At 43.0% G+C, this 23,474-nt stretch overlaps 1 protein-coding gene across 5 annotated transcripts in view; it reads right to left on the reverse strand.

The window, feature by feature from the left end:
* BCL11A (B-cell CLL/lymphoma 11A (zinc finger protein)) overlaps nucleotides 1-22,417 on the reverse strand; it is a 110,807-nt gene extending 88,390 nt beyond the window's left edge. For 3 of the 5 annotated variants that reach the window (XM_006868027.1, XM_006868026.1, XM_006868023.1), the window contains exons 1-2: nucleotides 22,158-22,417; nucleotides 15,025-15,354 (exon numbers count right to left, since the gene is read on the reverse strand). In XM_006868027.1, the coding sequence (XP_006868089.1) occupies nucleotides 15,025-15,354; nucleotides 22,158-22,212 (385 nt within the window). In that variant the 5' untranslated portion in view covers nucleotides 22,213-22,417. The remainder of the gene's footprint in view (nucleotides 1-15,024; nucleotides 15,355-22,157) is intronic. The other 2 variants (XM_006868025.1, XM_006868024.1) reach the window with 2 other exon arrangements.
* Nucleotides 22,418-23,474: the final 1,057 nt, after the last annotated feature.

Raw genomic sequence — 23,474 nt, forward strand, 5'->3', positions numbered from 1 at the left:
TGGGGCCCTGACACGCTCTCATCTAAAGCCTGGCCCTCTGCCAAGTTCATCTGTTAATGGACAGCCACAACCGGGGCTGCACCTCCCCCACGCCCCTTCCCCTCCCCAAGTCTTCTCTGTTCTCCTACCTCTTTCGAGCTCCTAAAAAACTAGACATCGATTATGTCTGTGCTTTTCCCTTTCTATTCAAGATAAACAAAGTGCTTCAAGTTCAGGGCACACCCTGGGACCCTTGACAAAACAATCTATCATTCTGTCTGCTAAACCAGTCTGGCTACACCACGGCCGTGGAGAGCAATGCTCCCGATGTACAATTTTCCCTTTGTGCTCCTTCCTTCCCTCTTGCCACTAACCTCTTTTCTTTACCACCTTTTCTGGAGCAGATGGACTTGACCACTTTACTTAAGCCCCTCCTGTCAACCTCGGAAATTAAAGAAAAGAAGCAAGCTCAGAGCTGCCCCTGCTCTCCCATGTCCCCACCTGCCTGCACATTCAGACACATCCTTTTAGATCCACACTGTCCTGTCCGCCGCCCCACCCACCCACCTCTGACACTCACTCAGCAAAGAAATTAAATGTTGGCACTGTCCCCTCCTTTGCTCCCTATAAGAATATTTTAAGAGTCTATTTTTTTTATTTTAATCATATCCATTAATTTATCCTGACTTGCAATTAAATGCAAGCGTACTTTTTTACAACCAGTACAGAATGTATTAATTATAACTAAAATGATCAAATAAGAACACAGTCTCCCTTAAAAAAAATTAATAAAATACATAATAAATAATATTAATAAAAGGAAAATAAATTCATAAGCCATTGCTTGGCCAGGGCTTTTATTATTTCACGCAAGGGAGGCATCCAGCCAGAGAAACTTGCTACATACACTTTGGCAAAACTCAGCTCAACCAGGGTAAGCTCTGAAGTGTGTTTGTGGGTGGCAGGAGCAGTGTTGCCTTCGGGTCGAGGGGGTCCTGTGTGGACACCACCATGGGAAGCTAATGACCACAGCACACAAGCCATACAATGTATTACACAGCTTGTCCATATGATCAGGAAAACAGTTACCCACAGGCTGCTTCCCGCTGGTATTTCAGCATATACCCCTCCCCTCAAAGGGCAAATGAAATCCTCTAATCCCAAAGGGAAATGATCCCAGGTAAATGGAGGGCTCAGGATTCGAACCTCAGCAACATCTGTCAACCAACAGCACCCTGTTCCACTCCAGCCCTTGAGGATGCCTTTGTTCCACCCACACACCGCCCCATCTAACCTGTCTCCACATCACTCAGCCTTTCACTTCACCCCCAGCAGGCCCTGCCCCCTCCCCTCCCCTCCCCCCAAACCCAACACACCCACTGCACAATCCAATCTAATTAAGATCAGGAAGAAATTTGCATTTTCTTTTCACTGTACCCCCAGTAATCACAGAAGTTCTTCAATTTTTGAGAATTTTGTTCCTCTGCTAATTATTTCCCTCATTTTGCATTTCAAGGCACAAAGACAGTCTAGCTCACTGGTGGTCTATTAATAGTTTGAAGTTTTGAGCATGAGAAGGTGTTTTTTGTTTTTATGTTTTGTTTTTCTCCTTTTAAAACTATTCTGTCATTTCCAATTTTGCAAAATAAATAAATAAATAAAAGAGGGGGGTGTTTTTTGGTGGTTATTGTTAGTGGGTGTTAATGTTTCTTCAAAAAGACAGCTTAACTGGGCTATTTCGAGTATTATAATTTGGTCCCCTCCTTACTCTCTGCCTGGCTTACTGATTTACAGAACCTTGGTATGTGAATGGCAAAAAAAGAAAGAAAAGGAAAGGGGAAAAAAATGGAAAGAAAATTCCTTGGCATAAGTATATGTTTGCTGATCAAATTTCAGATCATGTGTTGTTCATTATTATGACTTTACTTGAAAAACAGTTTGCCACAGTGAGATGAATTCCCTTTATATGCTTCCCACCCCTCCAACTCCCTTTAAGTACTTTGAAAAACAGTACTATTTTTTTAAGGTACATTTAAAGCATGAACTGGTTTGGATTAAAACTATGTTTCAATGTCTTTAAATTCTCTCAAAAATACATTTTCGGAGGACTTATGCAATGCCACACATGATTCTGAGGGAGCTAATGAGATTGTCCCACCAACAAAATTTAATGGTGACTTAAGAAATTCTAATACTTTTCATTGACTTCCTGGAGAATTATTTGTATACTTGACATTTATGCAGTTTCTCCATTATACAGCAATCGACTCTGGGTACACTAGATGATCCTAATCTATTAGAATGAAATTTGTACTCCATATAAGCAGAAGTTTCCAGTCGGTTTTGACTTACCATTATGTTTCAATGCAAAATGTTATTATAGCTCAGTATAAAGCACAGCTACTCCATGCTCACGTTTTTTAACTCTAATACTGTAATCTTTCTTGCTGCTTCTGGGGCTATGTCAGTGTTTACATTCCTGGAAGTTAAATAAACCGACATGGCAAAACTCCTGGATAGACTGAATAATAAGGCTTGTGATGACTAAACTGTTTACTTTTTACCTTGTTAGGATCCCTGTCTTGTAAAGTTGTGGAGGGAAAATGGGGAGGACAGAGAGAGAAAAGGAATGAAAGAAGGTGATATGAGATAGAAAGAGAGAGATTTACACACTAGCTTCCATATGTCACAAAGATCTTCTCAGCCACAGTCTGTACAACTGAAACAGAGTACATAAGTTAGTTTTGCCTTTGTTTTGTCTTGTTTTTAATGCCAGGTCATGTGAATACCCCTCTCCACTGCCCCCCAATATGAAGTCTGAACATTTTTTTTTTTTTTTTTTTGCAAATAGCAGATTATCCATTAGATTTCATATCTTAGTAAAGCAATTACATCAAGAAAATGATAGTGCGTGTGGAATCAATTATGCATGCAGTTGGCCAGAGACCAAAGGCTGTGAAGTCGGAGAGGGCAGAATCGCTCAACACACACAAATAAAAAGCCCCTGGATCTCACAGATGGACCCCATCAGTTCATCTTACTGCCTAAAAAGTTCATGCACTTAATAATTTATTTGTGTTCTGGATACTGTTTCCCAGCTGAATATTAACAACTTTGAACTGAAGCATGCTTTTAGCATGGTATGGATGGGAGTCACGGCAGGCCTGTGCTAGGGTCCCTCAGAGGTTAAAATTGTAGTTATCTTTCTTACACACTGCTCTTTTTCCATCACAATTTATTTTCTTTCATTAAGCATTCCTTTTAATCAGAATATCAGTTTCAGTGCCCTGATTCAGCTTGTTAACCAGTGATAAACTCATAAACCAGAGACCAACATCAATAATACAGGGCAGGTGATTCAACAGCATAGGCTAACACCCAAATCACAGGCTCTCAAAAATCAGAGACCCTGAGTTAGCTCCTTGTTTTTTGTAGCCAGGGTACTTGGGGACCTTGAAGGAGAGACCGAAGGGTCCAGAGAGCACGATTTACTTTAGTGACTACATGAGGACCGACAGAGCTTGTTCAAAAAGATACAAGAGTCCTCCTCTTTAAACCCATGTCCATAACATTTAGAGGCTAGTCACATTTTTAAAAAAGAAGAAGCTCAAGACATTGCTAGAAAAGTTTGTAGCTCTAGAAGCCTTCTTTTCTACAGGAGAAGCCTGATGTCTTAATACACTGGAATATGTGAGTCTCTCTGCCATCCAGTTGTTAACAATGAAACTGCCCAACTGCTTGCTTACATGGGGGAACAGAAACAGCCAATACATACTCGTATTTCTGTCCGTATCTGGATGTGTCTCAATCATACACTAACACTGTACAGTCTTCTCCCCAAATGAGAACAATTTCCAGCCAACACTTCCACAAACTGTATTTAACATTAAAAGAAAACGGATAAAACATATGTAATTACTCAAGGTTAGACTTCTAATTCCTCAATTCACTAAAGGAAACTTGGCAAGAAGATGCATCATTTTGCTCCTTTCTACTGGGGCATCCGAGGAGGAGAGCCACTGAGGCAGCTAATACACAAAACATGATCAAAAGTGATTAACAACAGCTTCATATGCAAATTGCATTAATGAAGGAGTGCAAAGTCATCATGCAAATTAAATATGTCAAATCTCTTGGTGAACTTTCAATCTTGAGAAGAAAAAACACTGCTTTAATTTTTTTACATCATCAATTTTGCAAGATTGAAAATCTAAGAATCTTGGTGCTATAAACAATTTTCACCTTTTTTTTCTCCTTCAGCAGGCTGACAGGCCAGCCTGATGTGCACCGAATGTACATGTTAATAGGCCAATCAAAAATGCAAAACAATTCGCAATTACTGGAAGGACCTAATGGTCATTAGAATTTACAACTAGGTAATGAACTGAAGTCTGCCCACACCATGCATATTCATAAAGCAATTTAGCCTTTGAAGATTAAAGAAGTGCTTAAAATTCAAATGAGCTTTAGCAAATTATCAGTAAGATTCATCCAAAAAGCAAAGGGTTTTTCTTCCTATGATTTCCTCATTTTTTTAATGCAAAATTGTTATATCTTCCAGACTGAGCTTAAACTAAACATAGAGCTCCTAGACAAGCCAAAGGGACTAAGAGACAAACAGAGGCTGCAAACATCGTTGCGGACTTTGTTCATAAAACTAAGCCCTTAAGAGCCAAACCTATCTCTAAACATGGTAATTTATCAAAAACAGCCCAGAGTTGCTCATAGGCAATACTGTGCCGTCCTCCAACAGAACAGATTAACAGTTCCCACCACCTCCCCAAAAGCCTTTTCCCCTCAAGTTTCGTCTCCTGTGTAAACATACACTATGGAATAAAAACAGCATTTTCATCAGCATAGAATGGCATTAATGTTAAGTTTCTGCTTCCAAAGGGAAAAGAGCAAGAAAGGAGTGGAATCTGAAGCATGCGAGTGAGCTCTGGTTTATTTCTAAGGTGAAAAATCCAGCGTTTGGTATTTATCTTCTGGTGGTTCCTTTCATTCTGCACTGGCAGCATTTAATCCAAGAGGGATAAACCAGGCACACATCAGTGGACGCACAGAAAGTTGTGATGCGCACCCTACCACCTAGCCCCAGTCTATCCACTCGTTATTAAGAGTGTCTCGGGAATTTGGATTTGCCTGCTTCCCAATTAAGTTTGGAAAAGCATCCTTTCCTTAAATCCTAACTATCACACCTTCCTAACCTCATCACATTGAAAAAAAAAAACTTAGTGCTAGAATTCCCAATCAATTCCTCCTCCTCCTCCCTCCTACTCCAACTTCCTCAATCCAGGTGAAAGAAAGCACACAGTGTTTGCAAGTGTACAAGTGCGACTGGGGACCACAGCCTAGAAAGACCTTGTGCCATGCTTCCTCTCAGCTGCTGGACCCAAAGGACTTTCTGCTTTGGTGTTTGAACTCTGGTTGAAAATATTCCAACAATTTCTATGGACCATCTTCGCCCACACACCCACTCCCAATCTCAGGTGCCTTCCTTACCTGAAATGTGGGTGTATCTAGGAAGCAAGAGAGAAGAAAACTTCAGGTACCATCCCTGATTCCTTGAGTCTCTTTTTCCATGGGCCCTGCTCAGAAACACGCCACATTCTGACGTTTATTAGAATGACTAGGACGCAGAGCTGCATGTATCCGCATCCACAACCATCTGTATGAGTCACAGGTCCACAGTCCTGACCAATTCAGTTTGACACTAATGTTACTCTACATGAGTAGAGTTCACTGAGGGTTGATATGGGATGTGACAGGGTAAATCAGAATTAGATTAAAAACAAAAGTTTAGAAACCAATGCTACACTGCAGAGCAAATGGGACTTGAAGGCCAAATTTTCCCTAACTGCCTTCAAGTTATTTTCCCTATTAAAGCGTTTGCCTGCCACCCCCTTGCTGGCCACACTGCAATCACATCAGAAAGCAGAGTAGGATGCATATAGGAAAGGCTTGAGATAGTCTCTTCAAGTACAATACCTATACGCTTAATATATAGCAATTAACTTCTGGTCAGGAGTCTGCAGGCAACAGACTGCACCAAGTAGGTAGGAAATGAGAAGACCCAAAGCTGGGACAAGCACAAAGGACAGGCCCAACAACAATGCCTGCTGTCAGCAGCTGAATTATTTTTATACAGGATTTTTTTTTTATCTCTATTGTACAAACAAGTACGTGTCTGTGCTGACTTGTTAAGCAATCCACTTGTATGTAGAATAAGATTTTTTTTCTTTCTTGCTACCAGTCACACAGCTCCAAGATCAGAAGAAATACATAGTCTTTGAAGCTGCTCAAATGTTTGAGTTAAAAGGACAGCCGTTGTTTTCAAAGATCCAAGAGTATCTTTATCAGAATTAAATTTTTCCTTATTGATTTTTCCCCCTTAACATAACAAAAACATAACATGAGAAGGTGAAGATTTATTATTTAAAAAAAAAAACAACTTCAGCCTTTACATCATTCTTCAGTAGCCAGTGACTGTTCGCTGTTAAATGTAAAGGAATATATATATGCTTTTTTAATCATAGGGGTGGCATGGAAAAGGAAAGAGAAACTTGTAAAATTTTAATTTCCACATTGCTTAATGTATTGTTTTAATTGTGAACGCAAAGAATTAGTAGGGGAGGGAGCATAGTATTTCAAATCAAAGCTAGTGGCTCATTGTGGGCTGTCCCCTAAGTGTAAATAAATTATGGCATCCCCTGAGCTGGTAAAGGAAAATGCTTCAGGTTTTCTTCCCCCTAAAGAAACTCATATTTAAAACGTAAAAGATCAGACAAGCCATGTAATGCTTTGTGCTCCAACTAAGGGAAGAATCCAAGCTACACCTTAATTCCCTAAAAATTAACAGATGTGCTATTTTGGGGTAGTTTTTTTCATGCATCATTACATATCAAGAAAATGAACTGATGAATGTAAATTTAAATGCCCTGACGCTTAGGTTTTCTATGATGTTCAAAAAGAAAATAGAATGGAGAGTGGAGGACACAGCAGCGCCTGTGTTTTTTTGTGTGTTATTTTGAAAGAAAGAAAAAGGGGGAGAAAAAAAAAAAAAAAACACCTTTGCAGGTTTAACAATAATTCCATTCTTTATTATTATTATTTTAATGGTAGTTTTCAATTAGTAGGCTCATCTCTATCTAAAACTAAGATCCAATTGTAGGTGTAACTGTGCAATGCCAATACTAACAACAGTGAGGATACAAACAAAAACTCATTGTGAGTGACCATAGGTCCCCAGGTATCCCCTTCATCAACATACCTGTTCCAGGTTCCCATTGGGAATTCCCTGGCAGAGAACGGTTCTGTTCTGAATAACACGCTGCCAACCCTATCTGAAAAAGAGTGTGCGATGCGCCTTCTCGCCACTTTTCCAGGATGCTTAAACCAGATGGGCTCACCTTTAGATGGATATAATTTGTTGCTTAGCACTCTACAAGCTTGGTGTGTTATCTACCCAAAGAGATCAAGACAGAATAAGGAGGACAGAAGAGGGAGAAAGCAGAAGCTCAGCCTCATTCAGGTACACACGTCAGTTGTGTACCTCGTGTTGCCTCAGAGCAATCTGTCCAGGTAAACCTTCCAGCAGCATTGCATCAGATCCGCTCAGATCGGTCTCCAGAGGGAAGTGAGAGATGAAACACTCTGGGTCCCTGTCTACAAACTCTTAATTCACGAGTTCTTGGCAGCTGATTTCTCCAAGTGTTTTGTTTCAGGAAACGTGTATTTTTCTTTGTATGTTGTGTGGATTTTACCACAACTGGTTCTGACAGCTGTTGATTCTGCTAAGGGAACACATTTCTAAAAATCTTCTTTAAAACCTCAAGCAACAGTGGACTCAAAAAAAAAAAAAAAACAATGATAACATGTTTTAATGGAGTTCCTGTTGACGAGTTGATAAGATAGTATAAATGAAGGTACAGATGTCCTTTAAATCAGCACTGGATTTAAACTACGTGTGTGTGTGCACGTGTGTGTGTGTGTGTGTGTGTGTGTGTATAATGGAGAAAGGGGGTGTTTCAAATCACCACAAATATTTACAATGTACTCCCTTTGTTCAAATCACATACTTTAACAAGAAAAGCTAGAACTGTGGCTATTTAAAATCTTAAATATTCAAGCGCCTGTAATTAACCATATGAAACAAATTATGTCGCATTTCTCCATACCAGCACATGAAATAAAAAAGAAATTCTGGTGGTGAATTGGGAGGTGGCAGAGTTGGGGGACAACTCTTCAGAGGAGAAACAGAATGATGTTTTCATTTTGCTATAGATCAAAGGAAACTATGGCATATCGAACATTTTTACATCGCTGCCTTTCACACTAGGCTATCTAAGTTTTATACAATTCCCCCAGACTGGCTGCATTTTAAGCTGGCTGTGTACAGCTTTATTATGGTGCGGTGGTGGAAGAAGCATTAATATTCCTGCTCCACACCTGACAGGGCATTTACATGCGCCCATCTGAGCGGCACCTGAGAGCTCCTCTAAGGTGCAGTTACTGTGCGCCTATTGTAAAGGCAAATGAAGCTCACCTATTCCCTGCTGGGATCAGAAGTGACCTCACCACCCCCCATGCCTCAAATCCTTCCCTTGCCAACCTAACTCAATGCCACCGCAGAATGACAAATGAGCTCAGAAACAGACCCCAAGTTACTAACCCTGCTAAGAACAGCAAAAGCCTTTCCTGAAATGTTTTTAAAAATGCATAGGGAGTGCAGCTGGCCAGTAAAAAGCATAGAGACGAATTCCAGCGAACCCAGTATGGAATACGTTACATTCGAAAACTGATTAGAAATACAGTCTGATATTTACTGGCTCCAAATTGAGTCTGGCATCAAGCATACTGGCTTTAATGACACTGACTTTTTTTCTCCCTAATTATTATTATTTTAAATCTGTCTTTAGTCTCTAGGAGCACATGAGGAGAGCTAAAGAATTCTTATTTGTCAGGTTACATTTCTTGGAAATTAAGTTTGTGACAGAAAATGACTCTAGTAGCAATAATATGGCTTATGCGCAAATTAATTAGGTCATTGTTGTAAAAACTACATGGCAAATTACAAAGGTAAATTTACTGATATTGGCCAGTCAGTGCTCTGTACCCTGGAAGCACAGAGGATAAGCAGTTTAAGGATGCTTATTTACCTGGGCAGGAGGAGAGAGCAGAGGGAAGAATATAACGGTCAATTTTCTATTTGTATTACAATAAAAATACTAGTCATTATCCATTAAATTATATAGTCTGAACACATTTTATGAACTTTATTAACGTCCTCCAAATTGACACATAAAATAAAAACCTGCCTGATTTTAAATAACGTGAAAGTGAACACCAAGTTAAAACCTTTTTTTTTCTTTTTTCTTTTTTTTTTTAAATCCTTGTAATAACAACACTACTGACATAGTCATGACCCAAATGAAATCTGAACAAGCAGAAAGGTACTAAAGATCCTTGGTGATTAAATCTCATGCTAAAAAAGTGGCAAGGTGCCAGGCTGGGTCCAGCTTGATGCTAAATGCTTTCTATTTCACAAAGCTGGTACTACTGTATGTAAAAACAGACTTGGGCTTGGGGTAAATTGTGTCAAATGCTTTCTTTGTGTAATAAAGAGTGTGAACAGACCAGCCAAAGTAGATTAAATTAACACTGAGTACATCTCCCTGTGTTCACTGTTTCGGTTAAATGTATTCTTTTCCCCAAAAGGAAAGCCAAACTTTTCCCTTTCTCACTGACTACTGTGCACCATTCACTTTATTAAGCACTCCCATTAAGAAATCATGAAAATCTGAAAAATGCTTCCCTAAAATTTGCACATGTGTTAAGCACCCTAAATTTCACCTTCCTACATTAGCCAAACTACACTAAGACGCCAAAATGTGCCATTACTATGCATTCAACCTGAGCCCAGGTTCCCTGTCCTGACACTGCCCGCGTGTTCTCAACACCCTGAAGCATTTTCCAGACCCTGGGCAGCTCCCACAATTAAATGCCACATTCAATAGGAGGAAGGCGTTCAAAACATATTTCAGATCCTTTAAAGTAAAAAGCGTAACTTGCAAGACAACAAGGAATGGGGTGATTTAAGAAATTACAGCACTGTTTTGTTTTGTTGTTTTTTTCAAGCCTTCAGAGAATAAACACAGAGAATGGGAGGGAAACTCTGTCCTTCTCTACTCCTGTTCTTGAAGTGTATACATATTTGTGTTTCCAATAAAAGGCCATTTTTACATTAACTGTCTGTAACAGCAGGAGACAGAAAAACTAACACAATCTCCACATCACACACAGGATGATGATCTTCATATCACGTGGACCTATTCTCAAAACTATTATTTATAAAAGACGACTAGAAAAAATGCACAATGCATCTTTTCTGTGTCACTGGAAAGATAATGTCTGAAGAAACTTTGGGATCTTTAAGATCTTCTACATTTTAGATCCTGGATTTTTTTTTTTTTTTTTTTTTTGGCTTTCGAAGTAAATTTTGCAGCTATGCAGTCCACTGTGTTTAATTAAGCTTTCAAAAGTCCTCTGACAATGCCAACAATTGTAAGACACTTCTGCAGCTCAATCATGCAATCACTGTGACAGTTCTATTTACAATTTGTCTTAGAAAGAGTTTCTCTGACATTGTACTTTGACAAAACATCCAAGCTGCCAGTTCACAACCTTTCTCTGTCTTATTTACAAATACAGCGTGTATATTGGACTCCCAGTCTCATGAACATGAGTCTTTGGGTAGTGGCCCCACAAACATGTATTTGGCTCCCTCTGAAAATGGGAGATACTTATTAGAAAACAATAGGCTCTATTCTCTGGATTCTGAAGGTGAATAAAAACTTCACTACTCTATTGTAGTTTCTGTTTTCACTGCCACACTAAAAACTCACTTCAGAGGTCAGTCGTTTTTATCCAGAATCACACAGATAAAGAGAAATGCAAATAAGTAGTCATATTTGGATACTACAATTTATAGTTGCAGCTTACAATTACTCTGCACACACATACATACTCTGGTTGAGTCTGAGCTAAGAAAGAATAAGAATGGGTACAAAATGAAAAGATAAATTGCTCTCCTAAAGTCTGAAAAGCATAAATATGTTATACTTGATTCACCTTTGAGTAACTTGCTGATTTATCTCCCTTTTGAAAAAGTACCAAGGAACTTTTGTTCAAAAGGTTCATGGAAAAATTCCATGATCTTTTCATTCCACATTTCTACAACCTTTTTGAAGTCCCTCATATTTTTCCCTTCGTTAGTGTCTGTCTTACATAACACCCTCTAGATAAGTGCTATATTGCCTTCACAAATAATTTTCAAATATCCTGATACAAATGTCTATGCGCATGATTTTCATGGAAAATATGTTATGTCATCAGTAAGTAGTAGTCTTTACTATACTTTTTTGCCTTTACTACATTTTACGAGGATTTATTGTATTTTCTCCCATTCTTTCAAAGCTAACTTTATGACAGCCCAAACCCAATATAAAGATTTCCATGTTCAATAAGCCAAAACCTCAAATCTGACAATGTGAGATCATATATTTTGGCCTTTCCCCTAAGTCAACAGTAAATTCACATTCACTAATTCTTGATGAATATTTTCCCCACCGTAAAATATGAGACTAGAAAACAAAACAAAACCCTACTGGAAGCCCCTGACTGCTAGTCAGACGCTGCTGCTATCTGATGGTGAAAATTTGACACTACATACTGATGTACTTACTGGGCCCACACACTATAACCTGCTAATTTCCAGTTAAATGAGTATCATTTCACTAGTAATAATGGATTACAATCAGACATTTTGAAAAAAGAAGGGAAAAGATCATAATAACCTGTCCAATGTGTGAATGGAGATGGACACCTGTACATGTAGAAGGTGCTAGAGCATACAAACCTATCTATTCACTAGGTCAAAAGCATCCTCCCTAAAAAATGTTCATCTTTGAGAGGTCTGTGTACAGTCAAAATGTATACCAACTTATTGCAGAGTTAAAGAACTCTACCGTATTCTCTCTCCTATATGAAAGCCTTGAATTCTAAGCTTTATTTATTGTAGTAAGATTCTCTGTCACTGTTAAATCCCTGCTTCCTGGCTATAAAATGGCATGGACCACACAGTGAACTCAAATCAACTTATATCACTTGATAAAGACTTTCCTACATAGTGCCCTCAAATGACTACCTTTGATGTGGTTGCCAAACACATTCTTCTCAAGATTCATCATCAATATATCTCTTTCCTAAAACAGAACATTGCTTCTCCTTTCTTTTCAGTGACACAATTCAAATATCTACTGAATGATTACTGTTTATTGTTTCCTTCCTCATCATGAAAAGAAGAGCAGATTTGGAACTGTGCCTTAGATAAAGGGACTGGGCGTACACAGCCGTATTCCAGAACTTAGCTTCAGGGGCACCCGAAGGCCAGAGCATCGTAATTTATGTGCAATGGTTAAATGTTAATTTCACCATAGGAAACTCTTTAATTCATTACTGTGGATTATGACAAGTCCTGATTCTAGTTACTGACTTACGCTTTGGGATGTGACCATGCTATTTACATCTAGCCAACTCCAGAGTGGGAACAGGTGATTAAACACAATGAAAAGAATCAAGGCTTTGTAATTATCGGGCAAGAGAGGCTTACCTCACCTGGGTCACAGCACTTATGCACCCATTGACTTTCTAAGCTATCTGAACTGTTCTTCTCAATAAAATGATGTACGATTAGATCAATAAAATACATTTTAATTTATCTTTCTTTCGCTCATTCTTAAAAAAAAAAATAATAATAAGCATAACTTTTAAGACCACCATGAAGTTAAGATATATTTTCTTTCCCTAACCAGATCCACAAATGTGACAAGGAAAAAACTTTAGGAAATAGGGCCCTCCCCCCACCTTTTAGATCCCCCCTCTACAGGCCACAGCATTTCAGAGCTGGGTATCTGAGACAGAATAACCTATTTGGGACATAAGAAGTGTGGTTTTAGTTCTTGCTTGACAGACACTGTGTTTTGTCTTCTAAACGAGCAGCTCAATATGTAAATACGATGTTACATCACGCAAGTGTTACTCCATATTTGGTGATTTAGCCAGGCTTTGGATCTCCGAAGACGACAAATCCCCTTCCGCTTGCTCTTGCTTCATTAATCATGCCTTACACTTCAGTTAGTTTTCCTTCTAGTCTCAGCACATGGAAGTGGTCATTGCCATATTCTACTGGAAGGTGCTTGAAGTGGGAGAAGGGGAGAAAATCTTAAACTGTGGTGGATTCCAGCGAAATACTTAGTAAATGCAGCTTCCCTGGTAGCAGGTTTCTCATGTAACTAAATGGAAAGTATCTGAGTGTCATTATAGGAAGCATTAAAAAGGAGAGAAAATGCCACGCTTGATTTTAATGATTAAATTCCAGAGGGGAAGAAGAGAAAAAAACATGACATTTAACCCCCTCAAGACCACTACCTATTTATGGTTCAACTCTGTGGTCAAGCTAGGTTGGAGAAATGAGTTCTAGTGTATCAAGTACCAACTGATCATATGCACTCCCTTCCCTAAAACAGAACAAGCCTTCTGCCTTTTCTTTCTTTTTTTTTTTTTTTTTTTTTTTTTTTGTGTGGGGGGGGGGAGGATGTGGGAGGGGGGACACAGGAAAGCCATCCACTGGTAGGCCTGTCATTTCTGTCACCAAAGAATCTGTCTTCATTTCGTCTAATGTGTTAAATCAGGTTGTTTCATTAAAAACAATGTTTTCAGGGTCACTATCTAGTATTGCTATTTATCCCTTAGAATAGGGAATTTAAGTCTTTGAAGCCCCTCAGTTACCCTTTAATTCCTTTTCCCCTGAGCTGCTGAGAAACTCACACACCTAAGCTAAAATTAAGGGAAGGAGGGAGAGCTAGTGAATATGTGTATGCATTTGTCCAGGAGAATTTTAACCTTGTGTTACAGCTGAAACAGTGGAAGTCTGGACTGGACATTTGTAAGGGTGACATGTGGTTGTATAAACCACAAACAAAATCAAGATACATCTGTCAAAACCACATCAGAGACAAGAGAGAGCACAGAGAAGCATTTATCATTTAGCTGAGGAGGCAGGCTGCAGGGAGCAGCCGTTCCTGTCAAACCAACCTTTTGAAATTTCCAACATGCCCTTAAACTTTTCGAGTAAGCATGTCTGTGCGCTTCAGCAACTGCCCTCTCTACTCTGGCCTGGCCAGTCGAAAATGGCATCTTAAAGTCAAGGTCACGGTGTCATCCTACTACAGGACTGTGTTTAATTACAGCCCCATATGGGCTGACAGCCAATATGGATCCAAGGCTAGCCCTGAAGCTCAGTTAACTCTTTCTACCCCCTCCAAGCCACCTTACCAGCAGCGCACGCCACTTCAGGGAAGCCTGGGAAACTAACTGCACCCCTATGAAGGCTGATGAGCATTCTGAGTTGAACAGGTCACTGGTCAAATTATGGATACCTATGTGGCTACTATGGAGTCTTGGTGTGGCACTGTGGGTTAATGCGCCAGACTGCAAAGCCGTTTGAACTGCAAGGTCGGCAGTTCAAGCTCACCAGCTGCTCCTCGGAAACCCTATAAAGGGTCGCTATGGGTCGGAACCAACTCGACGGCACTTAACAACAACATGTGGCTACTATGGTACTGGCATGTCACTGAGCCTGGAAACGGATATTGGAAACTGTGCTAGGTGTAGAAAGGGCCAACACTTAAAAAATTAGAAAAGAGGAAAAATGAAAAGAAATTCAGAATCAGCCGATTCAAAGAGAGGGTGTCAGGTACATGTACCTACTTGGCCTACATTGGACCCTGTGTGGTGGGAAATATTTATTTTTCTGTGTGCTGAACGTAAGCAATAGGAATGATTATTTTAACATTACAGGGCTGTCATGGACAGTCACATGAAGAAATTCAGAAAGCACTTTACTACTCCTTAGTGCTTGGCTACAGCGCCTCTGAAAATGAAAATAAAACATGCAAACAGTTTTTCTCCTTGCTTCTCATTTACCTGCTATGTGTTCCTGTTTGGGGCAAATTCCTCTAGATGACGTTGATAAACAATCGTCATCCTCTGGCGTGACCTGGATGCCAACCTCCACAGGATTGGATGCTTTTTTCATCTCGATTGGTGAAGGGGAAGGTGGCTTATCCACAGCTTTTTCTAAGCAGAGACTGCCATTGCATTGTTTCCGTTTGTGCTCGATAAAAATAAGAATGTCCCCCAATGGGAAGTTCATCTGGCACTGCCCACAGGTGAGGAGGTCATGGTCCCCTTCTGGAGCTCCCAATGGGCCGTGGTCTGGTTCATCGTCTGTTAGAATGGCTTCAAGAGGTTCGGCTGTGGTTGGAGAAACAAAAGCACAATTATTAGGGTGCTAAAGAGGAGAGAAAACTAGGGAAAATACATTCCCAACCCCATCCCCACCCTCCACATTATGTACAGTGTTGCTAGTATCCTCCCCAGGACCCCCAGAAAATGTAAGCACCCAAAATTTACAAGGATGTGGAGCTTCTCAACAAGAAAGCAAATTTATCAATGAGGCAAATCATCTTATACTTAACAAAAACCTGACCTGCATAACTCAGAGAAAACACACACTACACACACAATACAAATGTGTCTGGTTTGAGTTTAGAAAAAATGTTATTATTAAGTGGTTTACACAGGGACATAAAGAAAGCTTAAATAAAACTATTTAAAAATTGTAAAAATATGGATTGAAATGACATTTTTCTTTTTTTTTGTCAGATTAAGTTGTCTACTGTGGCAAAGAATATGACAGAGGAACACACACACACATATCCTTCATGTGTGAATGTATACATTCCCTAAATATACAGGAATGTGGCTCTATAAATTAGAAAGCTACTATGTCACACAGAATGTGTGCCACATTTACACCACAGTAATAAGAAAACAACTGCATTCACCTGTGAAACGAATCTAAACAATATTCAAAACGTAGCCTAATCCACACTGCCAAAAACCTTCCTGATCTCTCAGCAGTGCCACAAAATCAAAGAAATACCAAATTCACTGGCAATTCTTCTTAGACACATTAGCTAAATGGGATACTTTTGAGTACTTAAGAAAATAAGCCAATTAGTCATTTTTTTCATTCTGAAGAAAGGAATGCCTAAAATATTCTAAACATGTTTGTACTTGGTGGCCCCTATCACATAAAAATCAGGATGGTCAAGCAAATGCCACATTTCAGAACAAGGCTGAGAAGTCCTTTCTTTAGATTTGAAATACTTCGCCTAATGTTGTCAAAGTTGACTAATTTTCTGAATGAGCTCCAAAACGCTTCATTATGGGACTATTTCTGCACACATAATCACCAGCGGATGGTATAACAAGGTAGACATGTCTTTCTTTCCTGTTTCCTTTTTTTTTTTTTTTTAATTTTAAACTTCGCATAAAAATATTCCAACATCTATTTGAGCAACTTCTATCATTTTTAACATTCCAGAGAAAATGAGAGTTAAGTCTTTCCCTGTGAAACCTTATGTTTACTCTGTCAAAAAAAAAAGAAAAAGAAAAAAAATTGCAAAATATAAAACACATCCAGGGTGTTGCCAGTTAATAAAACTGAAGCAGAAAATGTACAAGTCTTAAACAGTTAATCAGTCTGACCTTCTTTAGCAAGCTGCCAATTTCACATTTAATGAACTTAAAGCCACAGAGAATCAAAAAATAGATTTTAATTTGAGTGTAGAATATTGGAACAGATTTTGATAAAGTGCAAAAATCCAGTGAACTCAGGTTAAATTTATTTCAACCCTACTCAGACTGAATATTGAGGGGGCAGATCTGGAGTAACTCCCAGATGTACAGGGTGAAATAATATTGAGAGAGTCCTGCGTAGCTGCACCTGTGCTCAAGTAGGACATGTCATAATTTCTAGCCTCTGGTACTCCTCCTAATTTAACATAAGGTCACCACAGGAATATGAAGGTTATATTCCCACTAATAAAGACAGCAAGGTAAGCACTTATGTTTCTTTGCCAAACATACTGACCAAAAGATTAAGAATTCACATGCATACTTTTCAAATCAAAGGTGACAAACGCAAGTGCTTCTCCATTGTGCCTCTATGACATTTTTCTCCTATGTTTGCTTTCATTTTGACCAAGTAGGGAGTTCAATGGGGAAGTCATTCTCCAAAATCCCTGCTACTTAAATTTACAATTTCAAGTACATATTGACAAATGTGGTTTTTTTTTTAATGAACTACAAATTCTGAGGTTTACAGATTAAAGAACCTCAGAAAAATTCTTTTATTTCATTAAAGTAAATAGTACTTAGAATCTTTGCAAAAAACACTTTTTAACTCCAATGTTAAGGGTTTTTTTTCCTACTTCTCAAGGTCTGATATGTTTCTGAAATGGAAATATTATTTAGGAGCAAAAGGAAATATTCTAGGTATCAAACAGTTAAAGGTAATTCGGTACAAAATCAGACTTGGTTAAAGTCTTCTAAACGGAGCGACTGAACTGATTTACAATCAAAACCAGGAAATGAAGTGGTAATTCAGAGGTTGCTGATTACACCTCCACATTTCACCTAATTAATTTTATAGGAGGCAAAGTTCTTGAAAATAACAAGATGATCAAATGTACAGATATAAAACCTGTAACCTCAACATTTTCTATGCTCTTAACATAAATTATTGCTAATTAACAAGAATTATATCCTAATGTTTGAAATACGTATAACACCAGGCTTTTGCAAAACATTTGACTCCTGATGTTCTAAGAAATACTAAAACGTGATTCTATTATTGCTCCTCTATTATTATTTAAAATCACACGAAGTGGGGCACAAAGAAAATATGAAAATACAATTGTCTTGGTGTAGCCTACTGATTTGCATTGACATATTTTCTCAGTGGCAATCAGCATTTCCTTTCTGGACATCTGATAATTTCTCTGTATTTTAATGCAAATTCCTCTTAACCTAAAAACATTTCTACCCTCAGCCATTTTAACACCCCCCATTCCATCCTCCTTCACCCCCACAATGCCTCGGTATCTAAGCTCCAGCTACAAAGCTGGGAATCCTGGATTGAAGTGGAAGGGAAGAGAGTGGGCAAATAATCATAATTATTAGCTGTGAATTCTCCCTACTAGGGGAATTAATAGAAAATAAAACGCTTTTGCATTCAAACAGCAAAACAAACTAAAGCGTCTCAATGCTCCAACGCCAAACTGAGACCTTTCTTCTTTCTGTAGTTGCAAAGAAATATAATTTTTTTTTTTTTTTAAGCCTTAGAAGAAATGTAGTAAAGGACCGAGGGAAAACAGGGCTTCTGGGGGAAGGGGGGGGCGGGGAGGGAGATCTGTCTTTAAGTTTGCTTTCCAAGTCCTTCCTATGATTGTCTTAAGGGGAAGGACACAAACCGAGGCTGAAATACTGGCATTTTAAGAGTGGAAAAGCAAAGAAAGGAGAGACAGGCCCGGGGCAGGGGGGCCTGGCAAGGGCAGACTGTGCAGAAAGTGAAGTTGGGCGCTGGAGACTCAGAGGCACAAAGCGAGCAGCGTGCTGGCTTGGCTGCAAGCTCCAGCCCTTCTAGCTGCAAACACGTGCAGCGGCTGTCGCACCGCAGTTGGCCGCGAGGCTACCGGCAGCCAAGGGCCCCGACTGCTACCTCCACTGCAGTCCAGCCAGGCAGCGGGGTGACGGCTCCCTAGGTCGACAGTTGGTGAAAAGGGAAGTGGGGTTTGGAAAAACTCCTCTAGTTAACCGGGTGCAGTCTCGGTATTACCGCACACAACTCACTCGCGGATCCCGAAATTCGTTGTGTCCACACGGTCACACTTTATACTTTGGAAGATCTCTGCAACATCGACCCCACCCCCACCCCACCCCACCCCACCTCACACCGCAATTCCAGGTCCGGGTGTGCGCGGTGGCGGCGGCGGTTATTCATTATTAATGACGCTGCTTGCCGGCATCATTATGATGAGAACTATTACTATTGTTGTGATTTTGGGCTCCGAGGCGAAAATTGAGGGAGGCGTGGGGGAAGGGGCGGGAGTTAAGGCTTCGGGGCCGACTAGACGAACCAGTCAAGACTGCCGGGGTCTGTGCTTTGCGCAGGGTGAGGGGCTAGAAGAAGTGAACCTGGAGACCAAGTGCAAACTTGCCATATCCCGCCCTTTAGCTTTGCCCCGAAGCCGGGAGTGCACACTCCCTTTCCTCCCTACCAAAACCGCCTGCCGGGAAAGAAAGCATTATCCGCGCCCCGCTCGGCGAGCTTGTCTCCTGGGCTTGCACCGGAGGGGGGTGGGGGGCTCGAGCTGGGGTGCTTCCTTAGGGCCCACGTTACAGAAGCGTTTTTAAAGTCAAAATGAAGAACAAAGACCTACGGGGTGATGGAGGAGAAAGGAAATTCTGCCTAACCGTCCGTGCCCCCCACCCCCACCCTCGCCAAGAGCGCCCCTCTCAAGCCCTCGGAAACGCAGAAGGGGGTGGGGGAGGCTCTGGTACAGGTTCAAGTTCGCTGAGCTTTCTTGATCTTGTTCTGCCTCCTAGCGACCGAATGGTTCATTCAGCCAAAGAAGAGAAGAGCTTGAGTGGGAGGTGGAGGGGTTTCCAGAGGAGTAGGATGCCTCCTCCCCCTCTGTGTACCCAGAAAATGAGAAAAATGAGCGACCCTCGCCCCCCACACCAAACTGATCCCTTAACCCAGTGCCTGCAACGGGATGGGGCCGGGGAGGACTAAGCCTCCTAGCCTGGAGTGTCCGAAGATGGACCCCGGGGGCAGCAGAGCAGCCCGGACTGCACGCCCCAGTCAGTCCTCTGAGCCCCAAAGCATCCTTCCAAAGAAGGGCCCGGCTTTCCCAAGTCCTGCGCACTCTGCCCTTCCTTCCCGCCCGTACCTGGCCGGGCTGTAACTTCACACCGCCGCGCGCCGCGTCTGCTCCGCATCCGGCGCAGCTGGGGGAGTAGGGGGCGGGGGAGAGAGGCGAGGGAGGGATGCGCGGAGGTGGGGAGAGGGAGGGCCTGCAACGTGCCTGGGCTGGGGAGGGGGGGTAGAGCGGGGGAGCTTCCGAAGTGTATGACAAGTTTCAGGGCCCAGCGAAAAATGCAATTCCCTGTACGCGTTCCCACCCCATTAAAAAAAACAGAAGCGGGTAAAAGTGACCCTTTAAATATTGTATCAAAAAATTTAAATGATAGTCATGAATGGGGGAGGGGGGACTTTCCTGCCTTTCTGTCCGTTGGTGCCAAACTTTCCAAAGTACCCACTACCCTCCTTTGCAGGCGTACTCAGCTTGGAGTCCCCCACCCTCTAGTTTAGACTGGAGACACTAGACTCTCACAGCAAAAACTCAAAGGTGAGGGACGCTAAGTCCCGTAATAGACACCCCCCCCAAAAAAATACCAAAACACACTTCTCCCAGTTCGTCCCCACCCCACCCCGGGCCGAATCACGCTCCAGGGCAGGGAGCTGGTGGCCAGACGGTTGGGAGGTGGGTAGAGAAAGCACGTGGTGACCTCCACCCCTTCCCCGCCGCCGGGAGCAGTGGACAAGAAACCTCAGACAGTACGGGGCAAGGCTGGGGCGCATGCAGAAACGCTCTTTTTCAGTTGCTTTGCAAATTCGAGTTTCTCCCCAGCCGGTTTCGCAGTCGGGGAGGCTGGGAGGAGGTCTGGGCATTGTGCTGAGGGCGGGCGGGGCCCGGGGGCCCGCTGGCGCGGAGTCTCCGTGTGGCCAGCCTCCGTACCCGGCGGGCTGGCGTCGGGCGCCGGGTGGGCGATCCCGGGTGGGGCGGGGGCGCGGCGAGGCCCGGCAAGGCCCGACCGCCACCGCCGCCCGCTCAGCGGCCACGGCGCTGCGCTCGGTCCTCTGTTTGTTGGCAGGAGGCTCCCGCACACGCGGTGCTTGTAAACATTCAGACACGAGATTTTTCCCAATCAAAATCCACTTCCACTTTTTTTGAAAATCTTCCAAAAAATAGTAAGAGGAGGGAGTTCCTCGCTCCCTCTCAGTGCCGCCGGCGCTCTAAGTTTGCAACTGAAGGGGTTTTCGGGAAGGGGGTGATTGTAATTTTTTTTTCCTCTCGGTTAGAGATTGTGAGATTTTTGCGGGGGGGGGGGCGGGGAGTGAAAGAGGAGAGCATTGCAATAAGGGTTGGCGGAGCGTTAGACTTCGGCATTTTGGGGCAAGAAAAATTACGTTCCCTTGCCGTGTTCTATTTTATTTTATTTTTGCACGTTTCCCCCTTGCTGCCTAGGAGGCTCGGCCGGGAGGGGAGGGCAGCGGCTCCCCCGGCTGCGCCCCAGCACCCTCCCTCCCTCTCCCGCGCGCCCCCGGCAGCCTCCTCCCCGGCCCCTGCCCCTGCCCTTCGGCTGCAGCGGCGGCGCGGGAGGGCAAGCGCGAGGAGCCGGCACAAAAGGCACCGGGACAAACACCCACCTCAGGCCGGAACAAAAGACGGCAACGCCGGCCGCGTCTCCCGTTCTTCCCAGTACCCTGGCTCTCCCCGCCGCTGCGGCGCATTCTCGACCCGGCAGACACGCGAGCGATCGGGGCCCCCTCCCACAGTCCTACTTTCTCACTATTGTGGGGAAGACTACTTTCCTCCCAATACACACTTGACCGTGAGCGCGCTGGCGTCCGAGGGCCAGTCTTACCTCTTTTCTCCTATGGAATGGTTTTTTAGGCTTAGACTCCCCCTCCCACACTCCCCATTTTCCTACGGTGCGTGGAAACAGCCCTCCTTTCCCCTCCACCACCCTCCCCCAGGTTTGCATATTAGTTGTTCGCATCCTTAGCATTGTTCGTTATTTTGTAAAACTGGGGGGGAACAAATCATTGCATTCCTTTTCGAAAAGAGAAATAGAGCAACGGAAAGGGAGTAAGACGAGGACTCTTTTTTTTTTTTTTAAATAAAATTAAAAGGTGAATGCTATCCCTAAAGTGCACACATGGCTAAGGTGCGAAATGAGATGAGGCTTCCTTTTTATTTTATTTTTTTCATTTAATCTCTTTACTCCGACTCTCGGAGGTTTTTCTCAAGAAAATAAAAAATGCATGCAAACACACCCCTCTCTCCCCCTCGCTCTTGCTGCTCGTCCTGCGCGCTCTCGTGATTATTAATAATTATTATTACTATTATTGGGTTACTTACGCGAGAATTCCCGTTTGCTTAAGTGCTGGGGTTTGCCTTGCTTGCGGCGAGACATGGTGGGCTGCGGGGCGGGCGGCGGCGGCGGCGGCGGCGGCGGGCGGACGACGGCTCGGTTCACATCGGGAGAGCCGGGTTAGAAAGAAGGAGACTCCAGAGAAAATATCTTCATCAGTGCCTTTTGACATCCAAAATAAATTAGAAATAATACAAAGATGGCGCAGGGAAGATGAATTGTGGGAGAGCCGTCATGGCTTTTTTTTTTTTTTTTTTTTTTTTTTTAGGCAAAAAAAAAAGAGAGAGAGAGAAGAGATAGAGGGAGAGAGAGAGAGATGAAAAAAAAAATGGCAAAAGCCCCCCTGAGCTGCAAGTTCAAGTGCGGACGTGACGTCCCTGCGAACTTGAACGTCAGGAGTCTGGATGGACAGAGACACACAAAACATGGGCAGGGCGAGAAGGAGAGAAGGGGAGGAGGGAAGGGGAAGCTCACACCAATGGACACACATCAGGGGCTGGACATGAAAAAGAGACCAGGACAAGCCAATGGCCAGTGCGGGGCGGGGGAGGTGCGGGGCGGGGGGCTAGGCAGACGCCAGACGCGGCCCCCGAGGGAGGGGCGGGCGGGGGGGAGGGGGCGCTGGGGCCGCCGGCTCACCAGTGGCCGCAGCGAGCGCTGAAGCGGCGGCGTAGTGGGGAGAGAAGAAAGGGGTGGTGGGGCGGGAGGGAGGGGGGAGCAAGACATGCGTCCTGCTCCCCCCACCAGGTACCAGGACCCTAAAATGAGAGCTTATTTTAAAATAAATTTAAAAAAAAAAAAAAAAAAAAAGCAAGAGTGCTGGGAGGCTGCAGCCCGCGGCCGGAGAAGCGCGGGTAGAGGGAAGCCAGGTAGAGTTGCTCCCGGACACCCTCCTCGGTGCGCACACCCACTTCCCCTCCTTGTCGCCACAACCAGCGCGCTAGCTCACCGGGAGCAGACACCCAGGGCTGAAGTGAAAGCCTGGGATCCACGGCTGCGGCTCGGGAAACTTTGCCCGAGGAGAGGAAAGCAAAGAGAAATCACTCGAAGTTAGAACTCAACCTATAAGTTACAGCTCCGCTGCGGGCGAAGGGAGATGGGAGGGAACGCGCGGTGGAGTAGAGTCCAGCCTAAGTTTGAAGGATTGAGGGCCGGAAGGGCATTATCGGGGCTCCTAGAACCCGGGCAACCTAAAACGAGGGTGAAGGGGCAGTGCGACAGAGCTTCGAACGGCGCCAGCCTGGACAGGAGCGCTGGCAGGGCGCCCCCAAGGCCGAACCCAGGGTTGTGGATCAGAGCGCCGG

This window comes from Chrysochloris asiatica, unplaced genomic scaffold (assembly GCF_000296735.1).
Source record: "Chrysochloris asiatica unplaced genomic scaffold, ChrAsi1.0 scaffold00114, whole genome shotgun sequence".
In the NCBI taxonomy this organism is placed as follows: domain Eukaryota; kingdom Metazoa; phylum Chordata; class Mammalia; order Afrosoricida; family Chrysochloridae; genus Chrysochloris; species Chrysochloris asiatica.